Source organism: Pezoporus flaviventris, unplaced genomic scaffold (assembly GCF_033815535.1).
Source record: "Pezoporus flaviventris isolate CSIRO_AGI_PZ_B2104156 unplaced genomic scaffold, CSIRO_AGI_Pfla_v1 ptg000040l, whole genome shotgun sequence".
Lineage (NCBI taxonomy): Eukaryota > Metazoa > Chordata > Aves > Psittaciformes > Psittacidae > Pezoporus > Pezoporus flaviventris.
In genome coordinates, this window is record NW_026892588.1 from 10,478,273 (window position 1) to 10,497,280 (window position 19,008).

The 19,008-nt window shown below is 40.5% G+C and overlaps 1 protein-coding gene across 2 annotated transcripts in view; it reads right to left on the reverse strand.

Moving 5' to 3' along the window:
• Positions 1 to 19,008, reverse strand: part of VPS8 (VPS8 subunit of CORVET complex) — a 74,245-nt gene that overhangs the window by 20,782 nt on the left and 34,455 nt on the right. For both annotated transcript variants that reach the window (XM_061465251.1, XM_061465252.1), the window contains 13 exons: positions 16,873 to 16,992; positions 16,125 to 16,181; positions 15,647 to 15,729; positions 14,224 to 14,308; positions 13,106 to 13,204; positions 9,124 to 9,213; positions 8,615 to 8,661; positions 5,235 to 5,376; positions 4,453 to 4,542; positions 3,996 to 4,038; positions 3,136 to 3,239; positions 1,659 to 1,737; positions 112 to 194 (listed from right to left, as the gene is read on the reverse strand). In XM_061465251.1, coding sequence (XP_061321235.1) covers positions 112 to 194; positions 1,659 to 1,737; positions 3,136 to 3,239; positions 3,996 to 4,038; positions 4,453 to 4,542; positions 5,235 to 5,376; positions 8,615 to 8,661; positions 9,124 to 9,213; positions 13,106 to 13,204; positions 14,224 to 14,308; positions 15,647 to 15,729; positions 16,125 to 16,181; positions 16,873 to 16,992 — 1,122 coding nt within the window. The remainder of the gene's footprint in view (positions 1 to 111; positions 195 to 1,658; positions 1,738 to 3,135; positions 3,240 to 3,995; positions 4,039 to 4,452; positions 4,543 to 5,234; positions 5,377 to 8,614; positions 8,662 to 9,123; positions 9,214 to 13,105; positions 13,205 to 14,223; positions 14,309 to 15,646; positions 15,730 to 16,124; positions 16,182 to 16,872; positions 16,993 to 19,008) is intronic.

The window sequence follows — 19,008 nt, forward strand, 5'->3', positions numbered from 1 at the left end:
CTGAAATACTCTGAACTAGACAAGTAGCTAATCTGATCTTTAGTGACCTGGATATTGCTCTTCCCAAGAACTGAGTGGCACAGTAAAAGCTTCTTCTCTTCACAAACTCACCTGTAGAATTCTCTGCAGAATTGAAGGAAGAGCAATAAATGCAGCCATGTTGTTCAGCACTTGCATTGTCAAACTCTTCAAAGCTGAAACACCACACATAAAAGCCACCAGCAGTTCATTAGGATTCAAGGAGTAAAGAGAGATCTATCTTACAGATTAAGAGAGTTCCATTTCAGTTCAAGTTTTCTCATTTGAACACAACTTCCATCTTTTTATTTCTGCGTGTTTTGCACTAAGCACACACAGCTTTCTGCATCAGAAAGTATAATTAAAAGGTTTCGATATCACAATGCCTCTCCATTCTCGTCCCACACCCCACCTACAGTAAATATTTTGAGACTGACTTTGCAGCACTGCCATCCACTTTCCCTACTGCTACCAAAACCCAATTTGGATTCCTTGGCCATGTTATAGCCCCACAGACTCTAAAACTTCCTAGAATTGATCTTTGCATGAATCTTGTTCTTCGAATCCCAAAATTCCCCAAAGAGCCAGTACTCAGATATGCATGGACCCAGCAATTCAGCTTCTTTGTGGGGATAATTAGCTAGTTAGAGCAGCTTGAGAAGTATATACACTAGGAATAAAAACAAAATAGTTATGCAGGATCCAAGTGTATTATCCCCTCATCATTTCTCAGTCACTTCAGATGATTACTTTTCTGCAGGCATTAGCTCCCCAAAATAGATAATCTAGGGGACATTCTGAATTTAGAGGAAAAGATAAGTTGAGGGAAAAGGAGTGCTTTTTGGGGGGATTACTGATCTCTGCAAGATCAGGGTTCCAGATATAGCTAACCATCACTGCAAGGTAATAATGATGCAAAGAGGACAGACAACATGATAACCACCACACTTCCTTGTAATAGGCTGTGACCCTTAACCACACACAGCTACAATCAGTAGAAAGCATAATGCTGGAATGGACCAAAAGACATTATTCTGTGTCAAGACCACACTATCTAAGCTCATTTTTAACTAGTCTTAAGCTTTCCATAAAAGGAGGCTTTTCAAGGTATGCTGCTGACACCCACAACAGATTTAGGGCACTAGAACTGGAGCAGAGAATTTAGCTAGTGTATTCCAGTTTCACTGGTTTTATATACAATAGACAGGTACAGGGATAGGCATACAAAAAGGCTGGGCATGGAACATGACAGTTTATTAAGTCAGAAGCTCATAAAGTGTAGACTGCAACCTACTTAAAACCTAGAAAGCCTTTGTATGTGCTGTGCACCTTGGCTTTTTCAAAGAGACCATCTTCAGTGGAACCAACTTACTTAGAGAATTTTATGGTAGGGTCCATTTTTCACTCAACAGAAAAGCCCAAAACCAACCAAACAAGAAGTACCTCACAGACAGCTGCAGCCTACCAAGCACCCAGCCTGAGCTCAGCCCTACAGTCACTGCAGTTGGGATCTGCTGCGAAACCAGAAAGTTAAGGAACTGAGTAACAAATCTGCTTTTCTTCTATTCAGTCAGTAGAGGATAACAGACTGTACACACATTTTCATTAATATTTGGAGTCACAAAAGCCAAAATACTTACATTCGGAGTAACGACACTGTGAAGAACCAGACAATTTCTGTGGGGACATCATAGCCTCTAGCAGGGGAAACCAGAGGGCCTGAAATAATTGAGTGCAAGGAAAAAACCATTAAGAACACAGCAGTACTAAAAATGAACTGTGAGCAATGTCCAATCCATTTCCAAAGACTCAGTTACACATTCTGAAGAACACAACTACATTTCCCATGTTTGAAATGGAACAGAACTGAAGCATGTTAACATAACCTCAGAGCAAAGCACTTTGGGATCTGCTTTCAGTCTAGACTGCTCATCTTAGACCAAGATAGTGTTTGATGGAGGCCTACGCACAGAAGACCTTTGACTCCTGTTTCTCCCTCTTCTCCATCCTCATCTGTTTCTTACTCGAACTGTGACAACAATCTTCTTTTACTTCATTCAGTCCCCAACTACTTCTCCATGTGAGATGCAAACTCTCTGCTGTAGACACTGCTTACAGAAGAGGAAGCACAGTAAAGGGATCCCAGCTGGAAAGGGGTATCTAAATTCTGCAGGCAGTATACAGGAGTTGTGAAAACTCACATAAACTTGTAGTGGGGAAGCCGGTCCTTCATATGGTGACCAGAGTCAAATCTTATTTGGGCATCAACATTCCAGCAGGTGGAACAGGATCCAGAGTGAGAGCAAATTCTAACTCAAATCTATCCAACTAGGCAGGTGGGCTATAAGGATGCTGGGTGTGCACACAGACACCTCTTCAGTAAAACACAGCAGCTATCTGTATCACAATAAAATAATTTAAAAGAAGAAACTGAGTGGGTCACCTCATACACTGGACAGAATCCTTGATTTCCAGACATGTCACCTCTTCAGACCCAGTAATAATATTCTCAGTTTTGAGTTCAGCTACGTAAGTTATGCATAACCTTAGGAGTCACTGCCTTCTGTCACTAACGCTGGTAAAATGGAAACGCAACCACAGTACAAGGAAACAGGCAGACCCAGCTCTCTCTGTAGGAGCTCAAGCAAGCTCTATTGTCTCCACCCCTGAAAGAGCAGGCTGACATTACGTTCAGTATTTTTGAACATATTCGAAACAGCAGTATTCTGCAGTCACGGTGACAGCAGGATCAGCTTTGTGCCACCATGAAGTTGGCTCAAAGCTTATTATGCCTTCCTTAGTGTCTGATTGACATTCAAGCCAGAATTTCAACTAGAGCTAAAAAGGGGAAAGGATGTTGTCTCATCTGTGTGTCATCAGTGTTCACTGCTGACATGCACTTTATTTTGTGCTTCACCCTTACAAATGAGGATTTCTCTCTTGTGGGTCTAAAATCTGCAGCACTGCAAGAACACCACAAGGCAGAGGAAAACAATGACTGCTTGAGATATACCAGTATTTAATAGACAGGGAAAGAAATAAGTACATGAAGAAAAAGGTTTAGGAGATGCAGAGGACTTTATTGATTTTAGTGATGCATTTTTTTTATTACCTTACCTCTCGCTGTTGCTGGTCTAAATTGTGTGAATTTCTCTGGCAAAGGGCAATTGTTTTCATTAAGGTATCTTCAACGTTTTCTAGCAAGGTGAGTTCAGCTGAGCCTAAGTTTTGGGGGGTAAAAAGAAATTGCAATTATAAACGCTGTTAAATATGTTAATTCCCAATCACTCTGCAAAATAAAATCATGCTGTTTATCTAAAGTCTGTTCACTACAGTGAGCAACTAAATTATAAAGACAGGTCCTGATTTTTAGCACTTTCCTGAGTAGCACAATAAATTTGCATTTCATGTAATCAAACAAGGAAGATCTTAGCTGTGGTTTAGGATACCAACAACAAATATGGAAACTGCATTTAATTAATTGTCCATGAGTCCATGGGCTAGTGAACAGCACACCTGTGCATATGCTTACTTTCTGTCAGCAGAACATTCTTATTTCTCTGAGAAGTTTGCTTCAAAAAAAGCAACTTCCAGATGTCTCTCATCACTGTTCATATATAATGCCTGCTATAGCTCAGTAATGAGTTTGAATGGATTCTAACATAGGAAATATGTCTGGTAAGCCAGTAAGAGTACCAGTCACAATCAAAAAAGCTAAGAGGGCAGCTGACCACACACACACAAAAAAAAACCCATCCATCACAGCTTGTTCTAGATCTCCAGCAAGATCAGAGCAAGTGTAAGGAAGTGGCATCAGAATAACTACCAGGGCCATGTGAATATAAATTTAAGCAAATGTCGCTGCAGTAAGTAGACACCTGAGCCAGGATCTCATTATGCCAGGTGTCAGACATATGCACTTTACATTTTTGTATTTATCTCTAAAAGAAAATGGAATTTAACTTGATAACTCTTACTTTCATCATCTTGTGTAAGCATCAGCAACTTGCTCTGCAATCGCTGAAACAAAAGAGAGAACTCGGAACAGTAAACTTGCAGAATCTTGACAGAAGCATTTTTACAAGATGTGGTTACAAAGGCTCACCCTCATTTTCTTCCCCAGTATGACTAAACATAGCATAAATGTCTTTCCAAATATGGAAAGGAAAACAGGAGCTGAAAGATGATTTTTTTGATTACCAAATTTCAGCATATGTTATGTCCTAGATGTTTAAAGATGTGCCAGAAAACGATATTGTTCTGCTGAGTCTGCAGACAACTCCTATTGTTATTTGACAAAAGGCAAATGCTTCCACGGATTCCAGTGGGAAATAAATTAAGAAGCAATGACAACATCAAGCCATCATGCTGCTGGCATGTCATGCCATGCTGGTATGTCAAGAGTGCCACGTTCAGGATATCAGTGTACTGTACCTCAAGCATAACCAAAAAGGCACCATGGATATCTCCTTTCTTCTCCAGTAAATATGAAGAAGCTTCATGGAGCTGATGTTTCTGGGTTATCTGAGTTAAAAGGGAAAAAAACCAACCAAACAAAAAAGGTAAATGTTTGTCTTGGGAAGCCTGCCAGTGTTTGTTTACTCCACAAGACAGTGACAACCAGACGGCCAGAAAGGAATGTCTTCCCATGTGTTCACAGGCACCTTACCCAGCCAGAGCAGCATGCCTACTTCCCATCATTACCGGCTCTGCTGGGTTTATTTCTCAACCTGCACTATTGCTACCATCAGCATTAAAATCTTTAAATAAAAATCTGTAAATCAAAATCAAGGACAGATTATCATCAAGATTTTCATAAAGGAAGGAAACGGTTGCTCTCCCAGCGCTAGTCAGATTTTGGTAGTTTTACTTTCCAAAAAACCCAGGCCCATGATTTCATACCTTCAATATATCAACCAACATTAACACACCCAGCCTATATTCTGCAGTTACTTAGTAGCTTCAGAGCACTAATGGCCTTTTGCTTATTAGCCCGAAGACTAAACTCAGAAACAGTACATTAATTATAGCTAACCATGCTGCAGGAGAGCAGTTCAGCAGCTTGAAGGGACAAACAGCATTAGAAACGGAGTGGAAGAGTATCCAGGAGCTAAGCCACAAAGTAGGCTAAAGTACTTTTACAGTTCTGATTCAACTGTAAAACAGCTGATATGAATGCTTCCCCTAGCCCTTGTCCTTATACTTGTCTTTCCTACCTGGGTGGTTTCTTCCAATCTGCAGTATTCCAGAACTTTAAGTGTCTCCAAAACCTGGCCTGGGCTGTACTGACACAACAGCTCAATGAACTGCTCAGTGATGCTGGGTGATAAGTGTATCAGTTCTTGGTTAATACCTTCTCTGTAATAGAAAAGCCACAGGAGACTGAAGTCAAATTCCAGCTCAGAAATTTGGCTGGAAAGAGTAATTTCTTATTCAATCATGTGTTGTCTTTTTCTCCCTAACACAGATGCAAAAAATCTGTGGTTTTAAGAGAAAAATTACACTTTTCCACTAGTTACTGGTGCTGGAGGTCTGTTAGCAGGTATTTCAGTTGTTTACAGCATATTCTATTGATGCTTCAGTATAAATTAGACAATCAAAGACCCCTTATAAGAAAGATATCAGCACAGACACATCTTCAGCAATTCTATTGGAAAGGGGTGCAAAGAACTCACCTAAATTCTTCCGGCACCTAGTATTCATGACTTGATGAGCAAACTGATCTTTCCCTTAATCATTTCACTCAAGAAATGCAGAGGAGAGAGAATGGAAAGAAACCTGGACATTCATAATGTTAAAAACTAAGCAACAGTCTTGAGACTTGCAGGTCCTGCAACATGACTATGGTCATCTTCAACATAACCATGCCAACCATCTCCCCTGCCAGAATCTACATGCTCTTTCCTAAAAGGAAGAGATAACCACTGGTTTCTCACAAAACCTAGCACAAGTGACCCTTGCAAGTGTTCTGGAGAGCTAGTCAGTGAGAAGAGCCATCATAACAGAACCTAGAAGTTTAGCTATCTGTTAGTACACTTATAGACCCAGAACACTGTGTTGCTAAGGAAGCTAATATGGGTGGTAAAATACACAAACATACACTGCAAACAGATATGCTTCACTGTGTTGTTTTTTTAGAGTTAAAAAACGGTAAGAGTTTAAAATGGAAATGTAGCAAAAGCTGTGAATAATGAGCTAAGCAATACCACATTCCTCATTTTCTGTGGTTGCTTGTAAGATACAAACATGTGGACATTTGGTTTTAATTTCCCCAGGCAATTCCTGTTAACCCTGTTTCCTCCCTTCCCCCTCCTTTAAAATAAATCTCTAGCTAAATTAAATGGGCCAAATTAATCCCTAATGCAATTCCACCAACCAGGATAGTTACACTAGTATGATGAGTCTTGTCCACATATGATCAAGCAATCATTCATTTGTGGTTGAGACATTAAAAGCTCATTTACTGCTCTAAGAATTTTGTTCAAAAAAAGCATATAAGCACTTCAATTGACTTGAGAGACAGATGTTTTCCGGAGAATCTCATCACTGTCTTATGTATAGATATACTGAAAACTATACGTTTATGTGCAGATTAGGTCATGCATAGCAAGATTTCTCCCTCCTTCCATATCTCTCCCAGGATACAGTTCTGCTCATTTCGATAGGTCTTAGAAGCTGGCAATCTCAAAGCACTGAAAACAGACCACAGGACCTGAAGTGTTATAAGAAACCCTGCAACACTCCAGCAGTGTAGCATCTCTACAAAACACTTATTAGCAACATAGTTTAATAAATTAAACCTTGGGCTTCCAGACCTTCCAATCTATGGTGAGTCACTGCCACATGTGAATCCAAAATATTTAGTAGTATTTTGTTCATTTTTCTGTACAACTGTCCAACTTATCTGTTGCTTATTGAGTATTCTGACATCTACAACCCAGTCAGTATGTGGTTTACCTCCATTACTTGCGGTGCTGAACACAGAATCACAAAATGGTTTGGGTCAGAAGGAACTTTAAAGTTCTAACCCCTCTGCCATGGGAAGAGGCACCTTTCACTAGACCAGGTTGCTCAAAGTCCCATCCAGCCTGGTCTTACCATATCTTACTGCAGTGCAGAGAATTAGTTGATTTTGGAACTCAGAGGGAAAAAGGAACTTTCCTAAGACACATATGGCCCAACAAGCCAAGCCACGTCGCCTCATGCACCTTACTGAACATCAGTCTTTGGGGGGAAAGTGGAGATCTTTCAAAAGATCAGATACAGAAAACTGCTTCCTATTGCTGGCTTGAACGTGCATGTGTTGCTTTTGATTAGAAAATAACTACAGGAGAAATGACTATATTTAGCTCTAAATGTGGTAGAGTTAAATTAGATACATTTATTGCTCAGAGATTATGGAAGCCACTCCATGCATAAAATTAAAATCCAGGTTAATTACTACCTTCACTGGGTCTCACTTGCTGCAAGTGCTATCATAGCATAAACAAAGCCCTACTTTACATGCAGTTAAGGGATCATTTCTGCTTAACTATTCAAATATTAAAAATTATTCCATTACTAAGTCATCCCATTTCTCTTCTCTAAAACCCAACCAAGATATTTACTTGGCAAAATTCTAATTTTATTTTGGCTTGTAAGAAAACAGGTATGGAAGTTAACACCTTCCATACAAACATGGTGTGAAACTCAAAAAATAACAAAATAATGTGTCCTTTTTTAAAATTTACATCCTAGCAAAATCCCAAAAGTGGTTAATTCCAGGTTCTGGATTCCAAAGCACCCTTTTTATTTCAATTCAACAAGAACTGAAACATTGACATTTGAATTTAGATAGTATTACCTTTTCCTGCCATTAATCTTCCTCATAAAGCACAATTAATTTGTAGCTAACTGACAAAACAAGACCTCTCCTTCAGCTGCATTAACAATTGCTTGAAAGCAATTGGTGCTGTGCAGATATAAATGTCTTACAAAATACACAAATAAAATCAAGGTCTTGTAGCATCTGAAACTGATTCAACAGAAAGAGAACACTCAGTGCTGAAATACTGAAAAGAACAGGAGCAGATGGAGCAAGCACGTAGTTAAAGAGAAGTTTGCAGTGAAATATGGCAGCAAGTCTGAAATAAGATAAAAATGAAAAATGCCAATAGACCAAAATGCTTTTCTATTTATGCTAAACTTGGGTCCCTTGGTCAAGTAATCAAATAGGTGGGTTGAGAACAGAAACTGCCATTTCTGAGAAAAGAAATGGCAGTTTCAGTCACAGGGTAACCATTTCACAGCCTTCCCAAAGAAGCTGTTACAGTAATGCCCAAACTCCCACCAGCATGGGGGACGTGTCACATTGCATGTACTGGAACCCACACCACTCCCCAGTTAGGAAGCCAGCAAGGGCTCTGCTAAAGGTTACTCCCCAGAACACTTATTTCTGGGCTACCCTACTTGACTTGGGGCAGTTAGAAGAACAAGTCACATTTTCTAAGCCCTTATCTTGGCTGTAGGCTGTCTACTGATATACCATTTCAAAAGAATTTATTTTAACCCATGTTTTCAAGCTGTAGTTTGGAAGTGGTCCAATTTTCTTACATACCTTGGATCAAGGAGACTCCTCAGAAACTGGAAGAGTAAGAACTGGTCCTGTAAAACAGGAGGAGACAGAGTATTACTATTTTCAGTAATGTGCTATAAACCAGTGATTCCTGAATTATACCCATTGAAGAAGATACTGTTCACAGCTGGTGCCTGCTGAACAAGTTGGTTTAGGCATATGTCTTGTGTAAATACTCAGAGGATAAGTTTGCTGACAACAGCTCTCTTGGATCTTTGAGTACAAGTCATTACTGAACTCCAAACTAAAAACCGCATCAAGTGATGCAACCAGAAACCCAGAGGTCATACATTTTTTATGGCCACAACTCTACAAACAGGCCAAATAATTTAAATTTAGCAATTCCTGCAGCTGAGTAGTTATCCAGCTATTTTTCTTCTGTTTATGACATAGCAACAACTTACTATTACTCTTAGCAATCATTCCCTTCAAGAATGGCATCCCCACCGTGGAGAAGCACCAGTATCAATCAATGAAGTCGGACACTTTACCTGAAGTTTTGCAATGATGCTCTCAATCTGCTCACTGAAGTGAATGGCTACCAAATCAGCTGCTTTACATGGGCTCAGCAACAGTAATTCCTTCAGAGAATCACAACAAAAATAATAACTTTTAATTTCATAGGCAGTGTAATTATGCAGTATTGCTGAGTCCATTCATACTGTAACTGCACCTTTGCCTACATGAAAGCTATAAAATTATGAATACCATCACACAAAAAGTGATTTTGAAAAACAAAACAACACATAGAAGGAAGGGTAGTTTTCAAGGCATTTTTGAAAGTCATGATTTTACTACGTGACAGGCCTGCTAAGAATGCAAAACTCTTCACACCAATGAGACCACATCTTAGTCCTCAGGCAAGGAAATCACCAGATTATCTGACAACTGCCTTTCACCCCTGCCAATAAGACATTCCTAGTGTCAACTAAGAGCCAGCAGTAGAGAGGAAACAGAACCCTCAGTTGACCGTGTTGTATGAACTCAGCATGAGTCGGGCTTCTCAGTTAGCATATGTAGAGCTTCAGTTAGCATAAGTAGAGCTTCTCTGTAAGTGGAAAAATACTAGGCCAGAGGGGAGGTTAGCAAGAGATAACTGTGGAGGAAATGAAATCGCAACGTTAGTGATGAAATTACAATGTTAGCGATGTTAAGAACAGATGTTAAGGACAAAAGACAGGATGTAAAACTGCAGTGTATGGATGTTGAGGCTAGTGCTAAACATAGGTAACTGTTGTAACTTGTATTAAGCAACTTTGTGTAAAGCCCAATCAGAAGCTTGTTGGCAAGGCATGTTAACCAATCAGCGTATAATCAATGTGTGGATTTGTGTATAAAAGATCAATTGCTTGATCACATTGATCGTCTCTGCGCTGTCCACGACTCCCGCGTCTACAGACCCTAGGGCATTTTTCAGTCAAATGGAAACAGTGCTTAACTGGCTTGAACTGAACAGAACCAGAAGTTTATAAGCAGGTTTCCTGTAACTGTTAACTTCAATTGATACCTGTCCAGATGTAACAAAAAAAAACAAACAACAAAAACCCCACTAAACAATTTATTGTCACAAAAGGAAAAAAAAAAATCTTTTTAGATGCCTGTGGGTTTGCCTCCTGTCATACTTGATCTAAAAGGCTTCATAACATACATGTTTACAAAACCCAGAACATGCAATTTTTGCTCATAATGCTTCCAAATGCATCCGTATTTCCAAATATATGAGAACCAACTGCTTCAAACCAACATTGGCTACCTAGTAACCATTTCCAAAAGCCCCTGCTTACACCTACAGAGGGGAAAACATTGCTTTACTAAACAAAACCAACTGTCACAGTGGTAAAGAAAGAAGCATACATCTGGAATTAAAAAAAAAACAATCTGAAAAAGTTACTTAGCACTAACGTGGTCTCCAGGCAGCTGTAGCAGCCACCAAATTCAGCCAATGTTAGGAAGAGACCAGGGTGAAGGGAAGAAAGCAAGCAACAAGGAAGAGTGTGACTACTCCACAAGCTCTTTAAGGAAGACCTATCATAGAAAATGTTTTTTGTGAGGTTTTCAAACCAAAATTTGTCTACTGTATTGTATATTAAACAGCTCTGTGGTGTCTGACCCCACAGCTTTACTGGCTGAGCCACCACAGCTCTTAGTTGCTTCCCCAGCATTCAGAAGCACAACTCTTTCATCTCACAAGCCAGGGCAAAGGACCCAGAAGATCTTACCCACATCAGTTCAGAGGAATGCAGAAAGGATGTAGTGTGACTGCCCTAATTTGCTTCTCACTCTGGATAAACCCTCTCTGGGAGGCTGGACTGCTGAAGATAGGACTGACTGGCTGGAGGGAGATGACCCAGCCTCCCTGTAAGTGACTGCATCTCTTGAATCACTCTAACCTTCACAACCTGCCCCAGAGCTTGGGTTTTCATCCTCTCCCAGGCTTGGACAACTTGCAAACATGGTGGTAGAGGCAGACAGCCCTTAAAGGAAACAGGACTGACACAAGGCATGTAGGTCTGAGGACAGGAAGTGACCACCACAAACAGCACTATGATTGAAGAGAAGCCTTAGGCTTTATTTTCAAGATAAACATCAAGAGACAACAACTATGCAGGATGACAGAGAAAAGAAGTGGCACTGATCACAAACCCCACTTTCTGTCATACAGTCATCAAGGAAGCCTCTGTAGTTTCAACTAAAGAGTTCAGTTTGCTGCTTTCATACCTCAGCAGATGAAAGGTCAGTTGTTCCAAGACCTGAAATCACACCACTGCCCTAGTAAAATCTTATTTATTATTTTAAGTCTTCTGAATGTCTGAGAGCATGATTAATAAAACGGAAAATAACGAAAGCCCATAGCAGCCAATAAGCTGCTAAACCACATGAAATTGTATATACTATTCACCAATCCTGGGAAACAGAAGATGCCAAAAGGAAAGAGGGAGTTGATCTTAGTGACAAAAACCAAGAAAGGTGACCAGCAGCTTTTTGGAGGAAACTGCAAAAAGCATAGGTAAAAGCACCTGGATGTTATCAAAATGGCTGATGGAACAGTGAAGGAAACCCTGTTTTTAAAGACAGTGACTTCAGAAAAGTACCAGCTCTGACAAGTTGGGCACTGGGCACTTTTGACACTGTATAATAATCAGAAGTAGCTCCAGACAGAGAAAACAAACAACTATCAGAAGCTTAGCAAAACTGGTACAACACAATGAGAAACATCAGGAAGGGCAACCCAGGACATTTTTTATTTGTGCTGAGACATCCAAACATGGAACAGCAATTGTAAAGGCCTCAGACTGAAGAGCAAGGAGACCTACCTGCAGTTTGACAGACACAAAATAAAGCTTACAGAGGGAGGGTGACTCACTCATAATGCCAAACAATTTGGGTTGTATATACCAGCACAAGCAGAGACAAAAGATGCAGTAGGACAACAAAGCAGACACAGGAAGCAGCACAGCAGACAGCAGTATGCTCAACTTGGAAAGCCCAGCATGGAACCACAGTTGCTCTGATTAGGTAGTAACAAGCCAGGCCAGCTCAGTCACAGCGCAACCATCATGCCAACAATTAGCACAGGCTCTGAAAGTGCATCTGGAGAGTGGGTGTGAGCTCACTGAACTGCACACCATACAGCTGGATTCACAGGATTTCTTTGTTTATTGTTTTTTAGTCATTTTCCCTCTTGGCCCATTTTCCTCATTAGACACGCATTAGTGGGGATGCTGGCAGAGATCAAAAGTATTCTGTATCTTCCAAATGTGCCCAGTACTTTCTTTGTTCACCTCACAGGATACAGACTTCCGTGGCCCTTTTCTGCTAAGTAGCTGAGAAAGTGCATGACTGCTTGTTTTATAGACAGAGGTTCCTGGCTTATCTCCACATAAACCTTCAGGGGACTGACACTACTTTACAGGAACTAGAGATATTACGAATTTTCCATGTCTACTGACTGGACAATTGTTTCAGACACATCTCCATTCCCTGAAGGAAAGAGATCTTAAAGACATAGGGAAAATTACTAGCTAAAGAAGTCTAGCAACAGTGTGTGCCTTACAGTAGAAGTCACGTCTTCAAACAAGTTAGAAGTGCCAGGGTACCAAGGTTGAATGTTATTATCATTGTAACATAAGGAACTGGATACCACAGACCATGAGGTCAACAATGTCAGTGTCCTGTCCTTGCTGCTGCTCCATGCTCAGGAGATGCTAATGCATCCCTTCCCTGCTATACAGCACTCACTAACCATCATCCCCTGATAAAGTCCTATTATCAAAAGAGCAGGAAACCAAGGAAGCCATACTAAATCTAAGAGATGCTTTTATATTAATCTATGAGACTACTGAACCTTAAACTCAGAGCTCTCTAAACAGTTGTGATTCAACATTGTTACACTCCCACTGTCAGAACGGCACTAGGCAGATCCAACAGGAGTTAGCAGTAGCTGAATTACCATAGGTTTAGGATACACTGTACCTCTATATGTTCCAAAGCTTTCTGCCACACCGACTGCTTTTCTTCAGCGCTGTAGCCAGGCATGGACAGGATGTTGTGAATGTAGTTGAAAACTTCTTCCTGTGAGGCATAAAACCATAGATGGCATAGTATGTTCTGTAGCACCACTAACAGCATTAGATATTGCTATGGAAGTCTTAGGTGACCTCAGGACTAGTCCTCTCTTAGTAAGTCAATATAAATTACCTCCAAGAAAAATTATATGTCCCTAAATAGCTTTTGAGGAACTGCTAGGATAAAAAAAAAGGCAAGAGGAACGGAACTGATGCTAAACATGTTAAGCACTGAGGTCAAAGAGAACTGTTTTTCCACTATTAAAAATGTCCCCCTCTTGCTCACAAGAGGAAAAGACAGGACATCACTCTTTAGCTAGGAGCATAGGCAGAGAAAAGTGTGCTCCATCAGAGGGTAAGTCAGTTTTCCCAGCATATTCCTGAATTGCTTTTCAACACTAGCCTGTCTCCCGGGTTCTGCTGCACTGTCGACAGCTCAGATGCTCTCTCGTGCCAGATTTTTTGATGATTTCACTATCACAACATATCTATTCTGACTCAGTCACCCACATAACTTTCAGCATAGTGGCTTTACAAGGAGCTGGTAAGATCCCATTTGCCAACTTCTGTTGGTGCTAGGAAAGAGAATACCTCAAAAACTGTGGCAGATATGCAACTTGTGCACATGCAGAAGGTAAATGCAAAGAGGATTCCAAATTGCAAATTAAGGGCAGAGAAAGTCTGTACAGGGGGAGAAAAGAGAATTCTGGTGGCAGAAGCAAAGTAGTATTGTAGTTAGCAACATCTGCAATCAATCCCATCCTGAACTCAAGTTTTATGTATTAGCATTATTTAAATTTAAAAAGAAAACTCCAAAGCTTTAAAAAGAAAATCATCACCTCTCCAACACATGCATGAACAGAAAAAGCCTTAACTGTAACTAAGAATACTCAGCTGTAAAGGAGGACACTTACTAAGACAGAGAAGTACAACAAAAGAGCAGGGCTGTTGTGCCCATTTACACTCCAGACAGCAGGGCAGGCTGCACTGCTGTGAAGAAAGGTCAGAAGAACCAGATTTACTCACTTTTCTCACTGGATCACGCAGGTAACAGTCAATTATTTTGTCATAGCGAAGCTCTCGTTCATACATGAACTCGCAAATCTGATAGCTAAAATGAAAAATACTTTCTGCATTAGGAAAAACACACTCAGCTGAGTCATCAGAATAGAGGCAGGTAGCTCAGATCCAGCACAGTTTGGCAGCACTCAGAAAATACAGCATGTTTTACAAAAGGCATCTGAAAGTATCTTACATCAAGGTTTTCAGTAGATAGGTTGGGTGGCTCCAGTTTACATGTACCATTTGGTATCAACCACAGACTAATAAGCCTATCAATCTCCCTCTTTTGGAGAAATTATCATACAGAGTAAAGAAAACCAGAGTTACTAAGGTAAGGGACAGAGGAGAAAAATCCTTGAAGAAATCACGTTTCACAGGTTCTGCTGTTCACAGATCATCTTTTGTTTCCATAAAACACTCAACTAAGCTAGGCCAATCCACAAGACTACTTTGAAGAAATACACTGAAAATGACTCAATAATGCGTGACACAGCTCTCTACTACCAAATTTTAATAAGCATCTTAAGTATTTTGAGACTTCAGATAAAAAGGATGCAAATGAGGCAGAACAAGTAAAATGTCTGCTAAATAACATTACATTATAGGTCTTTCAGTTCTGATGGAAGAGGCTAGTTGGTGGTCCTGAAACAAGGAAAAAAAAAATGCATTTCTTGAGTCTGATGAATTTGACCGAGTAACTCCTAGGACACACAGGAAAACAGGCATGGTAATCCCCACCACTGGACCTCTAGCCCTCTCATCCTTTGTAGTATGGTGGATTAATTCACATAATACCCAGATTCAAGATTTGGCTGAAGATGCTCTCATTGGCTGACTCTGCTCTGGCATAAGAGACTCTTTCTAGGAGCGTAAAGCATCTAAAGGAGACGGTGGAAATTTTAAGCCTTTCCAGACATTGTGTTTGTCTCTCCTACTCAATTCTAAAATAAGTACCATGGGGGTGGCTCCAGACCCCTTCACGCTTTTAAATCCACCTGTGGGTCTCACCCCAATGAGTCATCTCCATCTGTCAGTGGTAGAGCATTCAAATATACAACTTTACCTTTGAACAAAGCCTGGGGTCTTGCATATAAAGTGCCAAAACTCATCAAGCCCCACAGAGCTTCATGCTGAAGGGTTTCCACAGCTCTACCCCCTCTTATCTTAACAATGCCTTCTGTAAGAACACCCAGTAGAGATAAGACAGAAAGACTGGGACTAAATATAAACATATTAGATGAAGCATATGTGAATGCACACAGAAAATCATCCCAAACACAGCTGCAAAGTAGGAACAAGAAATGTGGAGGAAAAAAGCTTTGCAGGAGATTTAAATCTCAAACACAAGATTTAAAGGCAACATTCTATACTGCACACAGCAACTTACAATTCAGCTTTTTCTGCCATTTGGATAAGACGACTCTCTTCAAACTGTACAATCCCTCCTGCCTGGAGCAATTCTAAAAGGACCTGCAGGTATTGAAGACCAGTTATTTGTATTGCTCTAGCAGCTGCCATTAAAAGTACACTGCTCCTGCTCCATTAAACTTTGTATTAACACAGAGCTTATTTCACAGACCTTTTTTAATTGTCTGTCCATTAGCTATGAAGGTCATAAGCTTTTCCAGGATTTTTTTTGCCTCTGTTCTTACTTGTCCAGCAGGCAATGCTGGGGTAGGATCCTCCTTCACTTCTGCTGTGTATACAGCACTGTCCAGTTCATCCATACTGGTCACCATTCCTAGGCTAGGTGTCTGCTTTGGCATACGAAATTCAGCCAACATCCATTCCCAGGGAGGCCAAACTCTGCTCTACAGTCTGGTCATACTTGGTGCTTAAAGAAATGTTTCCTTGAAAGCTATTACCTGCTGCCTCTCTGAATGGCGGGAGTCATCATCTGGACTGCACAGAAATTCAAGGACCTGCACAAGAGTGTAGAAGTTAGCATGACCTAGGCCCTCTTAGCATAGCTGTTAGCGTAAACTCAACAAGCAGACTGTGAGCATCAGTAGTGGAAAGAGCAAATCAGAACACAGTGGTGCAATTTGAATGAACTATTCATCTGTGAGGTACTCTCTACTTGGTCCTGTAACTAAGGACACTTAGGAATACCAGAGCAATCAAGAACTGCTGAAAGACTCCAGGGAAGGAAACCCATGACTCTGCACCAGAATATAAAACCAAACTTTGGGGAACCCAGAGAATATAAAGAACTAGGGGATCCTGTGGCCCTGCCTTAGACTACGTGCCAAACAACTGAAACCACTATGCTGACCCTCTTGACTCATCTCCTGGACTGAGCCATCTCTCTCCAGGAAAAGAGGAAATCATGTAATTAATAAGTTTCATATATCTTTAATTAAAGTGTTTAATCCAAATCTATTTAGCCTCCACAGAGCTTAAATTACAACAAAAGAAATATGGAGCTTACTGTGTTTCTGTGGTCTCTTCTACTGTGCTTCTTCAAAACCACAGCAAAGTCCCAGCAAGATGCTACATGTTTTATAATGCACCAGTACTTCCAGAATTGCTTCAGTCTACAGCACTAGCCACACTTTCTGTAGTGCTGTGCCGTCTCTGGGATTTTTCCAACCTTCACAAAGGAATACTTGCCTGGTCAAAAAGTGTCCTGTTCACAAACAGTGTGTTGTTGGGTTTGGCGAGCTGACGGGCAAGGAAAGTAAAGAGACAGCCAACTTGAGATGGAGTGAAGTCAGAATTCTCCACCATGACCTGAGAAGCATTACAGAGAAAAGGGAAAAATAAAAACACAAGTGATAGATTCTGCAGCTGCAACAAGAAAACCCTGTACAGCCCTTGTGTCTCCTCCTGCCCTAGACATCTACACAATCTCCTGGTGTTAGTCCATCCTAAAGATCAAAAGGTAAGCCACCTTCCACAGCATTTAGCTGTCTGACCTTAAGACAAACAGTGGATGTGCCCTTGCTAAATCCCCTCTGTTCTAAAGCTGAAGAGGCTCAACCTTCTGTTGTGTACTTAAGGGAAGTATTCTTGTATGTCCCTGACTTTTGGGTGTGAAGGGCCTCCAAGCTCATGCTTATCTCCATCTCTGTAGTCTGCGCTGATCACTGGACATGTAAAAGAGCTTCTGAGCAGAGAAATGTAACATGAGAAAAAAGATTAAGAATTACAGAAGGGAAGAAAATAATCTGACTTCTAGCCCCTGACACCCACCTTTTCAACTGTGGTACGCAGAAGATCTGATCTAATGACTAAGAAACTCTAAAAACTAAAATGAGTAAAAACTGTAGGTTTGGAGAAAACTTTCTTTTCTCACATTAAATTAGCTGTTAGTTTATAAATATTTTGGAAAACTTCTAACTGTGCTAACTTGACTTGAAATTACAGAAAAAAGAATATCTAAGATTCACTACAAAAGGGATTTAAAACTCGACAAGTGCTTGTCACCCATCAGGCATGTAGCAAATGAGTGTGATGCATCCTGAATTGGTGTCTCATACTTCTAAAAAAATCCTCATCACTAAGGGGATATGAAATGCCCCTGTTTGGAGAGTCCCCCTCTAAAAGTACTGAGTTTAGCTGGGAGGAAATCCATCACCTGAACAATTCTGTCAGCTAAAATCTAAGAATTGCTCATAGCAAGGCCTAGACACAGAGCATTTCAGTTTATAACCTCATTCAGTTTAAGCTTGAGGGATACAATTGATTTCTTAAAGTGACCTAGAGCTGAAGATCATCATGAGCTATCATCATGGTTATCTGGCACAAGTAGAGGCAGACAGTTAAGACACATGGAAGTATCAAGTAGAGCTCTGCTTGAAACATCAGGTAGTGCTATAATTCTTTTTTCATCTTCATTTTCTGTTTAAAAAGGCCATTTCCTACAGAAGCCTAATAATGCTAATAGCATTAAATATATGGCTCACTAAAACAATAGACATGTTCCTTCATTTTGGCTTTGTTTTTCACAAACTGGGTCCTCATTAGTCCCTGTGAACGTGAAAATACTGCACCTCTGAAATAGAGCAACCTTACAGAGGCTGCAGGCCAACCATGTGGATGTTTTAAAAGATGATATATTCGGCAAAGTTTAGATTAGCATAAGCAGAACATCTGTGTTGACCAAACAATTTTAGAAGTGCAGCTATTTCCTAAGAAGATCTTTTTTTTCTCAATTATAAAATTAAATAAAAAGCTCAAAGATTTTTTTATTTATTTTTTTATCCAGAAGGACAGCAGATTCCAGACTAAGGGACCAACAGTTCTCATAACACCAAATTGTCTGTAGATGCATTTAATCCTGCAGCACTTCTCACAGTTGCCTTCCTTTCTGCCTCCAAGAGCAGGGTTGGTGGACATTTGCTACATGACCAGCAGCACAGAACAGGGCTGTAAACAGCTCCATCCAGCCTATGTAGTGCAACAGGAACACATTCCACAGCAGCTCCAGAACACAGCTGCAGTATGCCACCTCCTGCTGATGACAGCTAAAGACACAAAAAGTCATGGTCAAACCCAGCAGAGGGCTAACATCCTACTCGGGCAGTCACAAAAGTTCCCCCACAGTGGCATTATCTCAGCCCCTCCAGCACAGTCTGCTGCAGTAGTGCTATCACTGAACTCACTCACTGGTGCCCTTGCTCTCATCTATCAGTGACAAAAGTGACTGGGAAATGCTACTTATGATATGTTTATACATAAACAGCTTCCAAGTGGAGTTACTCATTATTAATGCTGACAGCTCAGAAGGGGAAAGCAAATGGCATT